This window comes from Erythrolamprus reginae, chromosome Z (genome assembly GCF_031021105.1).
Source record: "Erythrolamprus reginae isolate rEryReg1 chromosome Z, rEryReg1.hap1, whole genome shotgun sequence".
NCBI lineage: Eukaryota > Metazoa > Chordata > Lepidosauria > Squamata > Dipsadidae > Erythrolamprus > Erythrolamprus reginae.
The window spans coordinates 48,887,185-48,908,234 of record NC_091963.1 but is presented as its reverse complement, the minus strand read 5'-3'; the positions used below and the strand labels follow the sequence as shown (position 1 = coordinate 48,908,234).

The window sequence follows — 21,050 nt, the reverse complement described above, 5'->3', positions numbered from 1 at the left end:
AACTATTATTTTTTAAAGTCTTTTAAAAGAAGATAATGAAAGAAACGAAAGCAAGCCATACCAACTTTAGGGAAAAGCAATAATTTTCAAAATGCCATTTTGAATATGAGAGCTTTTTTCAATTTGGATAAAGCAATATGAGGCATATTTTATAGAGAATAAAAGTTATGAGAAGAAAATGCAGTAGGGAATATGTTGTTACGCTTTTATGTGACTTTTTTACAGAAACAACAATATTAATCCAATTCTGGCAAAATTTCCAAGGAGTGTGTATGTGAGGGGTTTTTGTACATTTGTCAGATGAGGATAGACAAGTTGCCTTAGTGTGTAAAAATTATGTAATAGCTTGCAAATATTAGAACTACACAATCCCTGAGTGCATGTTTTAAAAGAGAGTTTTTAAGGTTTTTAATAGGAATGTATTATCAATAGATGTTACTGACTGTTTAAAAATTAATATAGTTTACTTTTGACTATAATAAAATTGATTTGATTGAGCATGATATTTCAGAAAAAACTGTTTAAGGACTCCTACATTTTTTTCATTTTCTCTGTATGTAAGAAATTATACAATTATACAAGAATATTTGAGGGTAATTTTTTAAAAGGGGGTCTTGCTGGAGAAAAAGTTTGGGACTTGTAGCAGTCATTGATAAGGCTTGAATTTTGACATTTAAATCTGCATTATAAGGAAGTATCCATTTGAGTTTTACAAGTATCGAAAATGCTTCATTTTTACAACTTCTAAAATATACAGAAAATCATGGCACTATACCAATATATGAATTGTACAAGGCAAATTTCTAATATTTCACAAATGGGAATGTGCTAATGGATTATTATACAACATCTAAAGACAAGTCATATTTGATTTGCAAAATATATCATTGATATTTGTCAGTAGTGGGTTCTAAAATCCATTGCTACCGATTTGCATGTGCATGCGATGCTTATGCGCAAAAGTGTCCCGGATAGGTGGGCAGAGCCTCCCTTTGCTGGTGCTACTGGTTCGCAGAGCCGGGCTGAACTGGGAGCAACCCAAAGCTGATATGTGCCCTTTGTAAATTTTAGTCCCCTTTCAATAGAAAATTGTCTTCTATTCGTGAACTATTTTACATAGCATTATGTACTTATACTATTTTTCATTATGTTTCTTTTGTAAAAATTTAAACATCATATTGTGATGGTACTCAAGTCATGGTTTAATATTCTTGTTAAACATTTTGTATTTTATTTATTTATGTCATACCATTGATTCAGTTATCTATAATATGTAGCTGCATTCATTAAATTGATTCTCAGTAATCCTTAATAAAATAAATCTTTTAAAAGTTTTAAATTTAATATTTTTAAAGTCATTCTAGAGCATTAATATTTCTCTTGAAGGTCATTATTAAACTAACCATTGTGGGTAGTAATTATGGATTGTTTTGAGATTAAGATTATACAGAAATCATATGGAAAACATAGGACTATGCTTTTTAGAAAGAAAATAGTAATAACTATAACTGTCTTTTTTAAAAATTCCTTCAGTATTTTATACTGATTTGCAATTCTATGTTGGTGTGGTAAATATTGTGTTACGAAATGTGATAAAAGAGTGCGCAGTCTTGAGCATAGCAGTCTGCAGGTGTAGCAGATGTTAGGCTAGAATTAACAGGATAGAACTATAATTAAACTATGCATCCATTCAAAAGAAAAGGACTCCTCTTGTCCAATGGTATCATTAAATGAAACTTAGATTACATCTACATATTGGAAGGAATAGTAAAAGTGTGTTAATTAGTATAAAAACATTCCTATTCAGACATAATTCTTTAGAGCATCTATTTTGTTATATAGGAAGAAAAAGCATGCTGTAGTCTATTCTGCCTGATGGGCCGGTCATGCAACAAGGCAATACACAAACACACACATAGACTGAGGATTATGGAACACAAAGTAATATTGCTGTACAAATTGGCTGAGAGCCACAATGACGGCAGAAGAATGTTGGTTTACAATCCAAAGGTCAGAGCTAACGGCCAAGCCAGCAACAGATGTTTCTTTTTTTCTGGTTCCGGTGAGGCAGCAGGAAGGAGGATGGACTACGATGTAACATCGCGAATATAGGATGATTTAACCTAAGTCAGCAAGCTTGTTCTGGTTGTTCTGAGAGGTGAGATGTCCCTTTCTCTGGAGACCCTGATTCGGCATCTTTCCATGGCGGTTTAGAGCTATTTCAGCCGCGGACACGCCAAGAGCTGATCAGCTGGAACGTGGAAAATGGCAGCTGCCATTAAGAACTGAGCTACACTGCCAAGAGATCGAGTTGAGATTGAACTGAGAGCTGAGAGATCGAGCTGGGAGAGTGGGCCAGGAGGTGAGAGATACAAATTACTGGCACCGGAGGCGATTAACGGCCAAGGCAGCCCTGGCCCACCGGACGGACATGGGACACTGGAATGCTATATGGTGGGAGTGCTCGGCATCGGAGGGTCTGTCGGGTGGAGGGCCTGTATGGAGAAGTTGGACCGGCTGCTGTTGTGGAGGAGGAGGCTGACAAGAAGGAAGAGGAGGCCGAGGAGAATATCGAGAGGGCCAGCGGTCTGTGCCGAGGCTGTGTGGAGGTTGTGTGGAGCCGCTGAGAGGGTGGAGAGCCAGAAATGTCGCCTGGCAACAACAGAGGACAATGGAGGGCGACCAGAGTGACCAGCGAGAGTCAGGGGTGCCGTGGAAGTGGAGGAGCCTGAGACGGCAGCCAAGATAGAGAGAAAGGAATTGGGAGTGCCGGCCGGTGGCAGCGGCCAGCACCAAAGAGCCTGGGCGATAGAATAACTAATATCAAGAGGAGGACAGTGTGCCCAGGACTTGGGCATTCCCCAGTGAACAATTCTAGAACTTAGCCAATTTAGAACTTGCCGCCATCATGCTGCTGACTTGATTAATATACTATTGAACTATTTCCTATATTCTTCATATTTTTAATAATTTATACTTATATTTTCCAGTATTAATTTATAGTAATTTAATATTCATTTAGTATTAATTATTAATGGGTTTTAATTATTAATGTTTATTCCTGTTTTTAGCTAATTTATTGGGGGGGTTAATGATGGATAATTGGTATGGGTGGGATGGTATGTATGAGATGAATGGGAATATTATGAATGGGAAACCTAGCTTACCTGGCGATGGAGAGGCAGGAGGGATGGAGGTGTTTACCTCTGGGGTAGCAGAGGCCAGAATATTCTGGTGCTGCTTGGGAGAGGTAGATATGGCAGGAACCATGGGGCAAGCCGTTCTGGGGGAAGGAGAGATCGTTGCTTGAAAGCGATCCCTTGTTCCGGCCCCATGAGCTCAACCCGGTGTACTGGTGACAAGTGTAATCCGGGCCCTGGGCTCAAGCTGCTGCTACTCAATGCCAGGTCGGTGGTAAATAAAGCTCTCCTTATCCAGGATTTGATCCTGAATGAGGAGGCCGACCTGGTATGTGTGACTGAATCCTGGCTGGGGCTGGAGGGAGGAGTTCCTCTCTCCGAAATATGCCCAGCCGGATTTCAGGTGTGACATCAGCCGCGACTCCAGGGAAGGGGAGGAGGAGTGGCTATCATAGCCAAGGAGATTTTTTGTCACATAGACTCATTGCTCCCGAGATTGCGGGTTGTGAGTCCCTTTTGGTGAAGTTGGACCTAGGGATTCAGGTGGGCTTGTTACTCATGTACCTGCCTCCCAGCTGCGTGTCAACAGCCCTGCCTGTGCTGCTCGAGGAGGTAGCCGAGTTGGCAGTGGACTTCCCCAGACTCATTGACTTTAACCTACTGTCACTCAGTGAATCCTCTGGATTAGCACAGGAGTTCATTTTCTACTATGGCTTGACTTCAAGGCTCCAATCCTCCCCTGCAGGGAGGTGGAACCGATTAGATGATTCCACCACAGAAGCCTGATTCACCCAGAGGGCTTTCAGAGGGTGCTTGGGGTTCTACCAGATTCACTTGTCCACAGATTGGCAGAGTCTCTTGCCATGGCCTGGAACAAGGCTGCGACTGAGGCTCTTGACCGGATTGCACCGTTGCGACCTCTGTGGCACTAGACCCCAAAGAGCTCCTTGGTTTACCGAGGAGCTCCGGGTGTTTAAATGCCAGAAGAGACGTCTAAGAAGCGGTGGAGGAAAAATAAATCTGAGTCAGATCAAACACTTGTAAGAGCTCATATTAAGACTTACAAAGTAGCGCTCAAGGCAGCAAGATGCGCATACCATGCCACCTTGATTGCATCAGCGGAATCTTGCCCAGCCGCTCTGTTTAGGGTGACTCGCTCCCTTCTTAACTGGGGGAAGTTGGGGATCCCTTACAGAGCAGTGCCGAAGATTTTAATACGTTTTTCACTTATAAACGGATCTGGATGGATCTTGACTCCGATTGGATAGCAGTGTTGGCTGACAACAAGTCAGTCGAGGTGACTGGGGCTGGTCTTTGTCCATCTGTCTGGGAGGAGTTTGACCTGGTGATACCTGATGAAGTGGACAAGGCCATTGGAGCTGTGAGTTCCGCCACCTGTTTATTGGATCTGTGCCCCTCTTGGATGGTTTCGGCCAGCAGAGAAGTGACACAGAACTGAGTCCAGGAGATTATCAACACTTCTTTGAGGAGGGGGTCCTTTCCGGCTCCCTACTGTTGTGGTTGGCTCTGGCCCAGCTCCTGCCCCAAGTAATGTGGAGGTGGATGCAGGGGAAACATCAACATGTCATAGGCTTGTTTTATTGCCGACAGAGTCAGGTAGTGCAGTTTCCTTGGATGAAGAAGAAGGTGGGGGTGACCTGGAAGAGGGGGCTTGGCACACAGCCCAGGAAGCCAATCTCCATTATCTTCGGTCGATTCGGATGCGGAAGAATTATGCATAGAAGAGACCAATTGAGGAAATATTGCAGGAGATAAGAGAGGCCACCTGTGTTTGGGTGGGGCTCCAGTAATTAGAGCTGCTGATATAAATAGCAGATTATCTGATTGTTGTTTCTTCAGGACCGTGCCTTGCTGTTTCCAGACTTTGTTTGTTGATTTTTCACGACTTTGAAACCAAAGCAGAGCAAAGTGTGTGTGTCTCACTTCATGGAAGAAGGAGGGCTGTGATGTTTCTTCATAGCTGCTAGCTAAGTACTTAAGGACTGACTAAGGGGATTGTACAGCCTAGAAGGTTGTTTTGGGACGAGAGCTCTTTGCAATACCAAAAGGGTGCTTTGTTTCTTTTGGATTTTGTGAATTTTGTTTTTGAACTTTCAAGTGTGTGTGTGTCTGAAATTTGTACCCTTGAATTTTTGGGAGACTCATACCATAGAGCCTAGCAGAACACCTACAAGGTGGCACTTGTGCACCCCCTCCTCAAAAAGCCTTCCCTGGACCCAGCCATACTTAACAACTATCGTCCAGTCTCCAACCTTCCCTTTATGGGGAAGGTTGTCGAGAAGGTAGTGTCGCTCCAGATCTAGCGGTCCTTGGAAAAAGCTGATTATCTAGCCCCTCAACAGTCAGGATTCAGGCCCAGCTACAGCACGGAAACTGCTTTTTGTCGCGCTGATGGATGATGTCTGGCGGGCCTGGAACAGGGGTTTATCCTGGTGTTTCTTGACCTCTCAGCGGCTTTCGATACCATCGACCATGGTAACCTTCTGTGCCGGCTGGAGGGGCTGGGAGTGGGAGGCACTGTTCTGCAGTGGTTCTCCTCCTACCCCTCCAGTCGGTCGCAGTCAGTGTTAGTGGGGAGTCAGAGGTCGACCTCTAGGTCTCTCCCTTGTGGGGTGCCTCAGGGGTCAGTTCTCTCCCCTCTACTATTTAACATCTACATGAAACCGCTGGGTGAGATCATCCAAGGGCATGGGGTGAGGTATCATCAATATGCTGATGATACCCAGTTATACATCTCCACCCCATGTCCAGTCGGTGAAGCAGTGGAAGCGATGTGCCGGTGCCTGGAGGCTGTTGGGGTCTGGATGGGTGTCAACAGGCTCAAACTCAACCCTAACAAGATGGAGTGGCTGTGGGTTTTGCCTCCCAAGTACAATCCCATCTGTCCATCCATTACCTGGGGGGGAATTATTGACCCCCTCGGAGAGAGTTCGCAACTTGGGTGCCCTCCTTGATTCACAGTTAACATTAGAACACCATCTTTCAGCTGTGGCGAGGAGGGCGTTTGCACAGGTTCGCCTGTTGCACCAGTTGCAGCCTTATTTGGTCAGTGAGTCATTACTCACAGTCCCTCACGCTCTCATCACCTCGAGGTTTGACTACTGCAACGCTCTCTACATGGGGGCTACCTCTGAAGAGTGTTCAGAAACATCAGATTGTGTAGAATGCGGTCGCGAGAGCAATTGTGGGCCTTCCTAGATTCGGCTGTGTCTTGTCAACACTCCGCGGCCTGCACTGGCTGCCGATTAGTTTCCAGTCACAATTCAAAGTGTTAGTAATGACCTATAAAGCCCTACCTGGCATAGGACCAAAATACCTTCGGGACTGGGTTCTGTTGACTAAACAATGTTGTCTGGCGTGCCCCAAGAGAATAGCCTTCTCTGTGGCAGCCCCGGCCCTCTGGAATCAACTCTCCCCGAAGATTAGAACTGCCCCCACCATTCTTGCCTTTCGTAAGTTGCTGAAAACCCACCTATGTCACCAGGCATGGGGTAATTGAGGTATCCCCTTGCTAATATGGTTTATGTATGGTATGATTGAGTTGTATGGTTATTTTAATGATATGGGTTTTTATATGTCTTTTTAAGTATTGGATTTGTTTACATTGTTCACTATTGTTGTAAGCCGCTCCGAGTCTTCGGAGAGGGGTGGCATACAAATCTAATAAATTATTATTATTTATTATTATCATAACCCCCCAAGGTTCTTCCAAGAATGCCTCCAAAATGGGCTGCAGAGGTACTCACTCGGTTATTTTCAAAGCTACAGTGTCCAAAAACTGGGTTTAATTGTCTCAAGACTTAAGATGTCAGTTTAGGAACTCTGTATCATTGTCCCTGTTAATTGCAAATGATGACTTCCACAAGAGTTCTCCCACAAGACCTCCCCTTTTTAAGCCTGCTGCAAGATTCCCCAGTTGCTTCCAGCTGTGCTTTAAGATCTTCGTCTTCGTCTGTGCAGCTGCTCCTGGCGTCCCATCATTCTACACACCCTGAAAATAGTCTTACTTGAGTATCCTTAGTTAATGCCACATCGTAAAATGATACAGAGGACAATGGAATTTCTGATTGTTTTTTTAAAAATTGAATCCTACTATATCACAATATGTTTCCCATTTCACAGACATAAATGTTATTTTTTAGTGAATTAATTTTATCTGTTTCTAGTACTAATTTCTCACAATCTGTGAATCATACGTTTGGTGAAAGGGGGAAGATTTCATTCAAAACCCAAATTATATTTGTAACACTAAAAGAAATAATTTTTGTATGGTAATCACCAAGATAAACTCTTCTCCACCTTGTGCAGTTCAATTAGCAATAAATTGTGCAAAGATTCTGTGCTTCCTCTTTCTTTTCAAATTGTACTAGTTATGATTTGTAGCACTTAAAAAATATATTGTATTTCTATGTTTAACTTACATAAAGAAATTTATTTCTGAATTTTAATTACATCATCGATTATCAAAAAATAAAGCTGAAAGTTACCGTATTTTTCGGAGTATAACTCCCAAAAAGAGGGCCAAAAACCTATATACACCGAATGCTGTATCAGACATATCCGGTGGGGGGGGAGCGAAGGCAGTTGGCATGATGGCGGTAATAGCCACAATTGGTGGCAACAGACAGCTGATTGGCAGTATTCCAGAAGATTGATCCAACCGTTAATCAGAAAGGAAAATCAAAAGGGGAGATAGCTCAATTGCCAGTGCCTGGGGTGGAGGTTAATATGTTCTGATCAGCCTCTGATGACAGCAACATGGAGGAGTGGAGGGGAGCACCCCCAAGGTGGAGAAGAAAAGCAGGTCAGCCTCAAAGGTCAAACACTCAGCTGCAATGAAAGGCTTTGGGGGAATGTTTCCCCCTCTCCCAAACAGCCTATCTGCAGAGATGCTCTCCGGGAAGGATGGGAAAAGCTGCTCTCCCTTGCTCTCCCTGCATGACACGCATGTCAGTCTCTGCCATGTGTTTGTGTGTGAGAGAAAGAGAAAAAGAGAGAAAAGAAAGAAAAAGGACAGAAAGATTTGTATCATTATGCAAAATTGCTCAATTCTTCTGAGCAGCCTCCTTTTACAGTAGCTAATGCAAATTTCATTTCTATCACCCACTAGCTTCCCCTGTCCACATCTCTGGCTTCCCAAGGCAGAATGAAAAGGGAGACACAATACATGCACAAAACTTTACCTTCCTTTCCAATTATTACACTGAAAGAAACTCGAGTTTAACACGATTTATTTCATCAATCTCTCTGGTATTAAAGCAATCTGGACTCCAGTCTCTCTGTCCCAGGGTGAGATGGGATTAAAGCAACCCCCGACCTTGCCCTGATTACAGAAGGAGATACTTTTCACTTCCTGTTAAGTCATTTTTGATCTTTTCCTTTTCTGCAAAGGAGGAGAGAGAGAGAGAGAGAGAAATAAGCAGCTCCTCTTTCCTTCCCTTTCTCCTTCTCAAAGACTGCAACTTTGTCCCTTGCACTTGCTTTCCTGAATCTCCAGTAATAGTCTTTATGGTTCTTTGCAAACAAAGCTGGGAAGTTTAAAGAGCAAAGTAGACAGTTAGAGGACTAGCTCAGGAAGTTTGAATACCTTTACAGTGTACCCTTAATACCTAACCAGAGGTTTTCAAACTTGGCAAGTTTAAGACAAGTAGACTTCAATTCCAGAATTCCTCCTCCAGTTATGTTAGCTGGGGAATGGGAGTTGAAGTCCACAAGTGTTAAAGTTGCCAGTTTTGAAGGCGCTTGCATTTCTAATCCCTAACCTAAGGGTCTTCAAACATGACAGCTTTAAGACTAGTAAATTTCAACTCCCATTCCTGAGCTAGCATAACTGGAGGAGAATTCTGGGAATTATCCACTAGTCTTAAAGTTGCCAAATTTGACTCCTGGGTTAGGGATTAGGAGTGCAAGGGTCTCCAAACCTGGCAACTTTAAGACTTGTGGACTTCAATTCCCATTTCTGAGCTAGCATAACTGGAGGAGGAATTCTGGGAGTTGATTCACAAGTCTTAAAGCTGTCAAGTTTGAAGTTTGTAAAAACTGTCCTCGGTTGTAAAAAGTAGACATGTTTGTAAAACATTTTTGGAGTATAAGACGCACCTTTTTCCTCCCTAAAAGAGGCTGATAATTGGGGTGCGTCTTATACAGTGATGGGCTCCTATGGGGACGGTCAAGTACGCAGTCCCGGTAGCAAAATTTTCATTTTTTTTCTAAGCCCTAAGTCTTTGCAGGTTTTTTTTCATTACTCTAACTTGCTTTGAGTAAGTTTCTTTCCAGTCCTAACCAGGTGCTAACAATGTTTCCAGCTCTTATCCACTTGCAAGCTCCTTCATTGTTACTCTCTCAGAATAAAAAAAAAATTGAGCCCTTAACCAGGGGATAAAATAATGTGCTGAAGCTGACCAGACTAAGGATGCTAGCCAGATGAATATCTGGTAAGCAGATTCTTTTCCCTATTTTCCTCCCAAAAAACAAAAGTGCGTCTTATATTCCGGTGTGTCTTATACTCCGAAAAATATGGTATTCTACTGCCCTGGTATTTTGTTAAATAAAATATTATTGCACCATTTGGTTCAGAATACTTTTTTCCTTGTTTTGCATCTCTAAAATCTAGGTGGTTCTTATACTCTGGTGCGTCTTATACTCTGAAAAATACAGTACCTCTTTATTGCATTTGCAATGGTTATAACTTGATTATATAAAGGTCTATTTAGGATAAGCAATATACATAGAATTAAAGCATTTGTTTCAGTTACTTAAGATCTTTTAAAAGAAAGGCACACTTCATAAACAATTTGATCAGTTCCATAACATCTTTTAATAATTGAACTCATCAGGAATATAAGATTGGTAAGCATTCAAACTACCAGTTTAATAGCATTTCAAAAATAGTGCTTTAATACGCCATAATACACTTCTTTATGTAATCTTGTTACTGCAGAATTTGATATTTTCTAAACCACATATCAGCTTACAAACCAAGGGGAAGGGGAACCTATTCTTAGAATTACTTTCATACAGACAGTTCAAAAATGAATAATTGATGTGTCTCCAACTACAATTGTGTGAATTCAGTTAAGTACCATCTAGATATTGAATACATTATTATGAGGATTCTTTGGTGCTCTCTGAGCTTGCTTGTTTTCTTATAGATGTTTTATTACCCAAACTAGGTAACATCATCAGTGCTAGCATGGAGCTGTCAGGAAACAGGACTTCTTACTAGCATTGATGATGTTACCTAGTTTGTGTAATGAAATATCTGCCAGGGAAAAAAGCAAGCTCTGACAGCACCAAGGACCATTCATGTCAACTCTGAGCTACAAATATTCTCTTTTATTAATAAATTTATTATGTATTGGATTTTTCTATAAATTATTATTTCTCATTTGCAATGTGCAATTTTTTATGTGTTCCTTTGGAATTTCTTTCTAGGAGATGGATAAGGCTTCTATTTGGACGAGAATTTCTCCTTCAGGACCTTCTTGTTGTGTGGGATGCTTTATTTGCTGACAGCATTACTCTTGATTTAGTTGACTACATCTTCTTAGCTATGTTGCTATATATTAGAGATGCCTGTAAGTATTCTTATCATATCTAAGTAGTACATGTAACTTGTTATTATGCAATGTACATTACTTTTCTATTTGAAATATAGTTTTTTAAAGCCGGAAATAGATGGTATCTAATTGTTGAAAGCAATTACATTAATAGTAAAAAAAAATCATTTTAATCCTCATATTCTTTCTATGCTTCTTTTCATATACAGAATTCTAAATAGAGTTGCATTAGGTAGTGTTCAAAGTAAGTATAGATCGCCACCTTCTGCCAGATATTACAAACTGAATAAAAATCTGTATTTCATTATTGACATATTTTGCAATTCCTTTCCTTCCTTTTTTCTGTTAACTATTTAATATGTCACATAATTTCAGAATTTATGGAGGATATTCTTTTTTTAATTAAATGCACAATCTATTACATGAAATTTGATGTTAAAAAATCTTTCTTAAGTTCTTAATAGAGCATAGGAATCTTGAGCAGCTTAGAAGTAAATAAAAGACATTTGTAATTATCTCAGTTATTTGATGAACATGCTTAAAAGTACAAGATAAATTAAATAAATAAATAATTAATATTAATTGGACCACTTTAGGGATATACTACCATTCTAAATATAAAAATCTGTAACATCTTCTTGATAAACTTGATAAATTTCTTTAAAAATCGGTGTTCATTAGTTAACCTGAAGGAATTGTTTGCTCATTTGTATCTTTCGTTATAAATAATTCAAGGCGGCGAGCATAACAAACTCATCTTCACCTCCTATTTTTCCTACAACAATCCTGTGATGTGAGGTGGGTTGACAGAATGTGACTGGCCCAAGATCACCCAGCTCCTCTTCATTATAAAGGGAGGACTAGAATTCATAGTTTCACACTTTTTTAGCCTGGTGGTTTAATCACTAAATCAAACAGGCAAGGACAGATCTACAAGGTAAAGGTAAAATCAAGTTGATGTGGTGGTGCATCTTGGCACAAATGATTTGTCCCAGAGAAATGTTAATCTAGTAAAAAGAGATTTCCAATGTCTAAGCGTGGAGCTGGGCAAAATAACTGATTCAGTGACTTTCTCAGAGGTGTTACCAGTTTATGGCCAGGAGGATAAAACAACTTGTATCGGAGAGTTTAATATGTGGTTAAGGCAGTGGTGTAAAGCTGAAGGTTTTGGCTATGTAAGTCATGATGTCAGTAGGTGGTCTAATAGGGACTTGTTAAAGAGGGATGGTTTGCATCCATCATACAGAGGTACCCAGGTGTTCAGTGAGGAGTTCAGAACTTTTTTGGACAGGCATTTAAACTATGTAAAGGGGACAGAGATGTAACTGATGTGGATGATTTCTGTCCCCGACCAATGAGGATAAATCAGTTTCTGGAAGCTTATGAAAAGGGAACTGCAAATAAAATAGATGTAGTTGTTAATGATAATGGGCAAACTAATAATGAAAACAATGTTCTTTGGGTAATGTGCACAAATGCTCTAAGCTTGAGCAACAACCTCTGTGAGTTAATGGCCATAATATCTAGAGATAATTTGGATCTGGTTGCCATAACTGAGACATGGTTTAAGGATTCTAATGAATGGGAAATATCCATACCAGGATAAACACTGTATAGGAAGGATAGAATAGAGAGAAGGGGAGGTGGAGTAGCCATTTATGTTAAATAAAGTCTAAAAACAACACTAATTCAAAATACGTGTAAAGATCTGGAGACTCTCTGGGTTTGCGTGCAAGATAAAGAAGGTTCTGTCATTAGAATTGGGGTGATCTATAGGCCTCTAGGGCAATCTGAGGAATATGACAACAAGATGGTGGATGAAATTACCCAAATGGCAGTAAAGGGAGATATTGTGGTTATGGGTGATTTCAACATGCCTGATGTTGACTGGAATATCCCCAGTGTCCTTACATGCAAAAGTAAGAATATAGTAGAGGCCTTTACAGGAGCAGCTCTGGTACAGCTGGTTAAGACACCAACTAGAGGGGAGAATATTCTAGATTTAGTCTTTACGAATGGGAATTGGGTTTCAGAGGTTAAGGTGGGAGAAAATTTAGGTTGCAGTGACCATCTATGTTTGTGGTTTGATGTAAAAACTGATTGTGAGCAATCCTATACTGCAACCAAAGAATTGGATTTCAGAAAAACAAATTTTAATGCAATGGGGGAATATTTAAATAATGAATTAAAGGGGAAGGTTAAAATGGCAGGAGCGAGTGAGCGAGTCATTGATTTCTTTGACTATGTCACAAAGGTGTTGGATGAAAGTGGTGTGGTGGATATTGCCTATCTGTAGTGATGGATGAACTGAACCCGCACAATTCGGCTCCGTATGCCGAACATAAACCCGGAATTTTTCCAAAGTTCGGGCAAAGTTTGGGGTCGTGTTCGACGTTTGGAGCTTTGACGTCACTGGCAGGTTGCTAAGGACGCCAAGGTGATCACTTCCTGGATTCCATGGAACATGTTTATTTTTACATGAAAGGACCGCCCTTTGCTTGCAGCACCGCTGCGGTGTCCTTTTTCGTAAAAATAACAATGTTTATTTTTACATAAAGACCTCCCATTGAAGGAGCTGGGGAATCCCTCCCAGAAAGAGATTCCGGGGCGGAGCTTTGACGTCACCGGCAGGTTGCTAAGGATGCCAATGTGATCGGGTTTGAGTTTGGGTTTGGTTCGGGTTCGCCCGAATTTTGCGTAAAATTCGGCCAAACTTGCCAAACCCGAACACCATTGGGTTCGCCCATCACTATTATCTGGACTTCAGCAAAGCCTTTGATACGGTTCCACATAAAGAGCTGATAAATAAATTAGTGAAGATTGGACTTAATCCCTGGATAGTTCAGTAGATTTGCAGCTGGCTGAAGCATAGACATCATAGAGTTATTGTTAATGGAGAGTATTCTGAGCAGGGACAAATTACAAGCGGTGTGCCACAAGGATCTGTTTTGGGTCCTATTCTTTTTAATATGTTTGTGAGTGGCATAGGGGAAGGTTTGGTAGGAAAGGTTTGCCTATTTGCCGATGACTCTAAAGTGTGCAATAGGGTTGATATTCCTGGTGGCGTCTGTAATATGGTAAATGATTTAGCTTTACTAGATAAATGGTCAAAGTAATGGAAACTGCAGTTTAATGTTTCCAAATGTAAAATAATGCACTTGGGGAAAGGGAATCCTCAATATGAGTATTGTATTGGCAATTCTGTGTTAGCAAAAACTTCAGAAGAGAAGGATTTAGGGATAGTGATTTCTGAGAGTCTCAAAATGGGTGAGCAGTGTGGTTGGGCGGTAGAAAAAGCAAGTAGGATGCTTGGCTGCATAGCTAGAGGTATAACAAGCAGGAAGAGGGATATTGTGATCCTGCTATATAGAGTGCTGGTGAGACCACATTTGGAATACTGTGTTCAGTTCTGGAGACCTCACCTACAAAAAGATATTGACAAAATTGAACGGGGCCAAAGACGGGCTACAAGAATGGTGGAAGGTCTTAAGCATAAAGGTTATCAAGAAAGACTTAATGAACTCAATCTGTATAGGCTGGAGGACAGAAGGAAAAGGGGGGACATGATTGAAACATTTAAATATGTCAAAGTGTTAAATAAGTTTCAGGAGGGAAGTGTTTTTAATAGGAAAGTGAACACAAGAACAAGGGGACACAATCTGAAGTTAGTTGGGGGAAAGATCAAAAGCAACATGAAAAAATATTATTTTACTGAAAGAGTAGTAGATCCTACGAACAAACTTCCAGCAGACGTGTTTGGTAAATCCACAGTAACTGAATTTAAACATGCCTGGGATAAACATATATCCATCCTAAGATAAAATACAAAAAATAGTATAAGGGCAGACTAGATGGATCATGAGGTCTTTTTCTGTTGTCAGTCTTCTATGTTTCTAAGTTTTTAGAATCTTCCTTGAAAACTAACAGATTTGGGGTCAACCAAATTTTGGAGAAGACATTATTCCAAACAACTGGCACCTCAACAGAAAAGGCATCTCGGTTATGAGCCTCTCATTCCTTTTAAATCAGGAGGGGAGGATTTCCGCCCCTCCATGTTTTCCTAAATCAAAATTCTTTATAAATTTCCATGGTACCTGGGATTGCTGGAAAGCAGAGTTTAACAATATCTCATAGATTTGGGATTATAATATAAAAATAAACAGGAGGAAACAATATGCAGTTAAGTGTCACATACTACAATATATGCTGTAATAGTATTCTCCAGATGTTCTGACGTAGGAGATTACAGTTGAAAAGGCTTAGGAAAGTGTAGGTGACATATAGGCTAATTTGTAAACAAGTATAAGTGAAATTCCTGTTTGCTGAGGATTATAATATGCATTTCAATTATTTTCTTATTATGAATATTTTAGTGTTAAAATTGCTGCATGCATTTCAAATGATATTTTTTATGAAATACCCCTACATGTTTTTAGGAATACAAATAGACTAGATAAAAGGTAACGTTGATTTGGTAAAAGCAGATAATACTTATAGCTTACATACATTAAAAAAAACAAGTTTCCATTAGGGTTTAATCATAGAAATAAATCATGGGATAACTCAAATGCGACCAATTGAATCTACAATTAGGTATTTAAATGTCCATGCCAAATATTATTTCTGATTATTTAATTAAATAGTCAATTAAACATATTTTTCAAATTCAATATATTTTGAACAAATATGTAGATAATATAAGAACTAGCATATATTAACCAATATGACTTCATTCATATTGAGAGACCATAATACTCTGTATATTGAGAAGAAACTTCTGTCCACGTTATTCCTAAAAAAAAACCACATAATACTACTTGTGTTTTATTGTGCATAGAAAGTGCTTTTTTTACCAAAAAAATACGAGAAGACAACAATTGCCCAACATTTCTGTCTTTAACCTGAAGCCTACTTTTATTTTTTGAAGCCTATTTAATTAAAAATATAGTGCCGATCCAACTGCCAAAACTGCTAGCTTTACTTATTTTAAGGCTGTTAGACCCAGAGATCTTTTCATCAAATTTCATTCCATCAATAAATCAAATTTTCTCCTTCAATTTAAATATCAGATATTGTTAGTATGTCAGAAATCATTTTGCAAGGAAATATGTTGACCTTAATTTATTATTGATTGCCAGCACTAATTTTGGTCATAATATTGTGAGCATTTTGAAAAAATAAATGGAATTATTTTCTTAACTCATCAATTAATTTTTATTTCAGTCTTACATAATGTAAAGCATATATCAGTGTTTATTATGCCTCACTTTTCTACCTTGAAGGCTGGGCTAGTAGTTGGTGAAGCCTTTTTTTCATGAATCAACTTAAGAAACGGCTAATATAATAAAATAAAATAGAAATTAAAAATTCTTAAATCCTTGATTAGGATTTGAATTTGTTGAATTTGTTAAGTTTCCACCTGCCTTAGATTATGAATCTAACTAGATAACTCATTCATAATAATAACCATATAGATCCCTGGAAAAAATATAGCAAATCTAATTAAATCTGGTGACTCTATAACCATTGATAGTAATGCAAAATGTTATATATAAAGTTCCGCATATTTTGACCTTGCATTTGTAAGGAAAAAATTACAGAAAGCAGAGAATACATGTTAGTATTCTCCAAGGAGCAAAATTTCTGGCTGCCATTAGCTACTCCGTGGAAACCCTCTTTGCATGTTTAATATATTAGTATTTTTTGATGCTGAGGAATGCTTAACATCTGGCAGACTCCTGTTTGTTTTGTTTTCAGGCACTGATGAAAGAACAGTTTCTTCTCTGTTTACTTCATAGTAGAGAAAGTATCTTGTGGTTCATTCTTTTATGAAAAATTTATTTGTATTTGCAGATTTTCCCATTTTTAAAATACTGTACAAAGTAAACATTTCATCTCTTTCTCTCTCTCTCTCTCTCTCTCTCTCTCACACACACACACACACACCAAAAAAACAAAACATTATTTAACCAAACCAAACAAATGAATTTAAATCTATAATTTAAATCTAAAATAAATAAAAGGCTGGCTTTTAAAAAAAATGCAACTCTGCATTCATTGCTTTTTAAAATATCCCTGTACTATATCAATTGCTAAGAATTTTTTTTTGCAGCTGGCCTTTATCTATGGCACCAACACCAATTTAATTAACAATTCTGTGGGCTACGATGCACATTTACTGTACATACCCCATATTGCTGATTCAAACATGTTGGGAACAACTACTATCTTAAATGATGCCATTACAGTTGTTGTCAAAGTTCTGAGCAGGAAGACATGGTTTTAAAGCATGTACTTTAAGCATATCTGCTAGAAAAGAAAGCTCAACAGACTCCATCCAGATGGGTAAGAGCATGCAAGAAATTACAAATAACTCTTACCAATTTCAGTTCACAGAAAAGCAACTGTTCATTTTCACCGCTTTGGTATTGCATTCCACGTATGACAAGACAATTTATATAAATCTCCATCCCTTTGCCCCAGGATGGCAATCAACATATTGTTGTAATAGAAACTAAGTAACCACTATTCAGACAAAGAATTATTAAGAATCAGGATCAGAGATATTAATCCTTGCTATTACGCTTCAGGATTTAAAAAGTAGTACCACATAAAGATACTTATATAGGTTACCCTGTGGAAAATAATGAGAAAAGGATGCTGGCAGTTGTGTAGCATTATAAGCCCTTAAAAGCCATTATTAATTACTATCTTTAAAATTTGGCTTGTACTAGAACATTTTTGCAATTGTCTGCAAACAAATTTAATAACGAATCGTATCTTATAATTATTTATAAATTCAATAGAAATCCCATAAGCATCTTGGTTTTTTTAATCATATTGAGAATTTAAGATGCAGTAAATAATAAAGTTGACAATTCTGTGTGTTTTCATATGTCTTTTCCATCTCTCCAAATACCATAATAAATATCCAAATACCACTCACGCATCATCATCAAATCTCCAGAACCGTAAAGCCTACAGACTTGAAACTTGGCACATATGTTCCTCTTGGCTTCTAGGTGCTCACTAAGAAAGATTTTTTCTAAATTACCATCAGATCATTAGTTATTTCTTATTAGCATGCTCTGATGCTACGGAGTTAAACGTTCTAGTTCCCCTCCTTATCAGAAAATAACTCTGTTCCAACTGCCAGTGGGTGTGGCTAATGCATGACTCATCTGGCCTGCAGGCTGGGAATTTAGACATTCTACTCCTTGCTAAGGAATTCAATCTCATAGCAACGCACAGTTATTCAGCTACTAGTAAGCTATATTTTGCTTTCTTGGTTACGGAATTTTAATATGAGATATAATAATTTATTTAAACAGGCTGATTTGAGGATAAATCTCATTAAATATAGATGAAATTACTTCAGACTAAATATATTTGTTATATATATTATCTCCAATTTATTGGCTTAAATACGAGTATACTATAAAACAATATTTTGTCATTTTTTCCATGTGTTTGAATTTTTACTATTATGTTTATTAGGTAATTATATTTATTTATGCTCATTTTGAATGAATTCCAGTACTAAGACTGCAAATCTAAGCACATTTACCAAATGACTAAAACATAAATGAACACAATGGGTTTTATTAATTTTAATGAGATTTATCTCTGCATTAAATCTTAATGGACTTTAAGGTTGCATTTTAAGTGATATGGACATTAATTAACTCTATTTCTCCAATAGCCACATTTAAATAAAAGTAGTTATTTAATTCTTCACCATTTTTCATAATCATTTATGTACAAGAGTTTCTTGATTCCTGTTTTATAGCACCTGTAACTAATTTAATATCAATATTCTGATCATTATTGAATCCATTTCATTTATCAAAATTATCTTTAAAAATCATATCATGCCCAGTCTTTTTTCCAAGAGACACTCAACAGAGGAAATATAAAATCTGGTTTCAGTTACAATGTTAAAAAGGAGTACTGTATTTGAAGAAAATAAATCTAAACCACTTCAGAAAACCCATTAAGCATATGCTAACTACTTTCAACATTGTTTATAAAACAATGTTGAAGGATTTTTTTTATCATAACTGCCTTTATAGTGTGCTACATTTCATTTGATTGGTTCTATATAATGCACAGTCCATTTATTATATTCAGCAGAAAGATCTCTTGACTGAGCCCTTTGTATTCTATTCATTATAGTAACTTCAAGTAGAAAGAAAGAAGAAAGCAAGTATCTGTACATGAACAAGAAAAACAAAAGAAAAAAGACAGCGAACAGATAAAGAATGAGTAGGATAAACGAAAGCTTTATAAATGAAAGGAGATGTATAAAAATACAAGCTGTCAGATCAGCAGCAGAAATGAAGATGATAAAGTGCCTCCCACTATCAGTTATAATTATTCAACTTTTCCTTATAAACCTCTTCAGATAATGATGGAAAGCTACCAAATGATGACTCACATGGAAGAGGAGGACAGAATCATTCTCCTAAATGTTCAATTCTGTTAAAGAACCAATATATTTGTATGGTTTTCATTTAGTTGCAGTAATTTTTCCATGTTCTCCAAAAAAAATTCTCTAAGATTTATAATTAATGAAAAGACTAATGTTTATATAACTGGAATTTTAAAAAAACAATTGAAGTTGTTCCAAAATATGTTTACAAAATAATATTACCTATAGATGTCTCATAGAGTAAATAATTTTAGAGAAATAATCATAAGCTATTTAGAAAGATATAGTATCAAGACTTAAGCTGCCCAATACAATTAAAGAAGTTTACACAGTATTTAAACAGCTATCTAAATATACATCTTGCTTGTAATTTTGTTTAATTTTCCTATCATGCCAGATAAAGATATTAGGATGGCAGCTTGGCTTGCTTCCTAGAATTAAAAATCTAACAATTTAATTTTAAGAAAGATGTGATCAATTTCCGTGTTCCTTATGAACAGAAATAAATCAGGTTTGTTATTAATTGTTCGTGAAGTAAATTTATTGAAAATAATGCTATAGTATTTGATGGTTTATTATTAAGTTGGTTCTAGTTTAGAATGAATTGAAATCAAGAGGTTAGTGATGCTGTGTCCTAGTCTTGTTGATGGTGTTAGATATACATAGAACATATCTAGAATACTTTAAACATATTGGATGTGTTTAATTAAAATTATTTGTTCTATGTTAAATTGGCACTGGATTTATTTGAGTAGAATTATCATAACTTTTTACATTTATTTTGTCTTCAAATAAGTATAGTTTAAAATCTCATCACCACTGTCCTAAAATAATAAAATATTCTCATATTGATATAATCCATTATCAATTCACTTCCTCCTCTTTCATCTGATGATTACTTAGTATTATTTATCATGGGGATGATTAAATATAATGTGTTTCTTTTATTTGATGGGCCAAATATTTATAAATAATGTAAAGCTGTATTTATCTGTCTCTAGAACTGGAGCTTGATTTCCCTTCATCCTTTAACTGCATGCCTGACTGAGGTTTTAGGTTCAGCTGTCTCTTTGCTGTCTGGGAAGGAGCCCCTTCCTCCTACACTTTGGGATGCATTCCACCAGAAACCTTTTCCTTTCTCTACCTATCAGTTTTACCCTTCTTCTGACTTTTCTCTCTTCTTTCTTTTTCCTGAGTTTTCCTTTCTTTTCACTTCTACTTCATAAAATTCCAATTAACTCTTGACTGTGATTATACTCAAGTAACTACTAGACATTTCATTACAGTGCTTTCTTTTCTTTTAGTGATATCAAGTAATTATCAAACTTGCTTGGGCCTTCTGATGCATTATCCACCTATCGGAGATGTTCATTCATTAATCTTGAAAGCCCTTTTTCTCAGAGATCCAAAGGTAAGTTATGTTAAAGTTTGTCAATTGCTAAATTTTAAAATCGCTAATAAAACTCCTGAATAGTATTAATAGTATTAAACAAGTGAAATTGGGAACAAGAAAGTGAAGATATGTGTTGTGTTTTAAACAAAGCACCCCAATTCAGAAAGATATCAAAAGACCTTACATCTCATTGTTTGAATAATAAGTTTTAGTATATATCAGAGCAGACTTCATTATATGGGCCACTTGGCACAAAACTGATGCGTGTATAAATTATTTCACTTTTCATTCATACGAATCATGGTTGATTGGAAACCTAATAATTGTTTTCAGATTCATATGTGACTGAAATTACTGAGAAGTCATTCATTCCACTATACTCTCTTGTGTATACTGTGATACTGGATACTGATACAGTATACTGATACTGTGAATCATATTCATAATATTTTATATCTGTGTGTTTGACTAATACTGATAGTTCTCAACTTACAAGTTTGTTTATT

The 21,050-nt window shown here is 37.6% G+C and overlaps 1 protein-coding gene across 4 annotated transcripts in view; it reads left to right on the top strand.

Annotated features, from left to right (window-relative positions):
• Nucleotides 1-21,050, top strand: part of TBC1D5 (TBC1 domain family member 5) — a 584,043-nt gene that overhangs the window by 497,469 nt on the left and 65,524 nt on the right. For all 4 annotated transcript variants that reach the window (XM_070727730.1, XM_070727732.1, XM_070727729.1 and 1 more), the window contains 2 exons: nt 10,596-10,738; nt 20,456-20,562. In XM_070727730.1, coding sequence (XP_070583831.1) covers nt 10,596-10,738; nt 20,456-20,562 — 250 coding nt within the window. The remainder of the gene's footprint in view (nt 1-10,595; nt 10,739-20,455; nt 20,563-21,050) is intronic.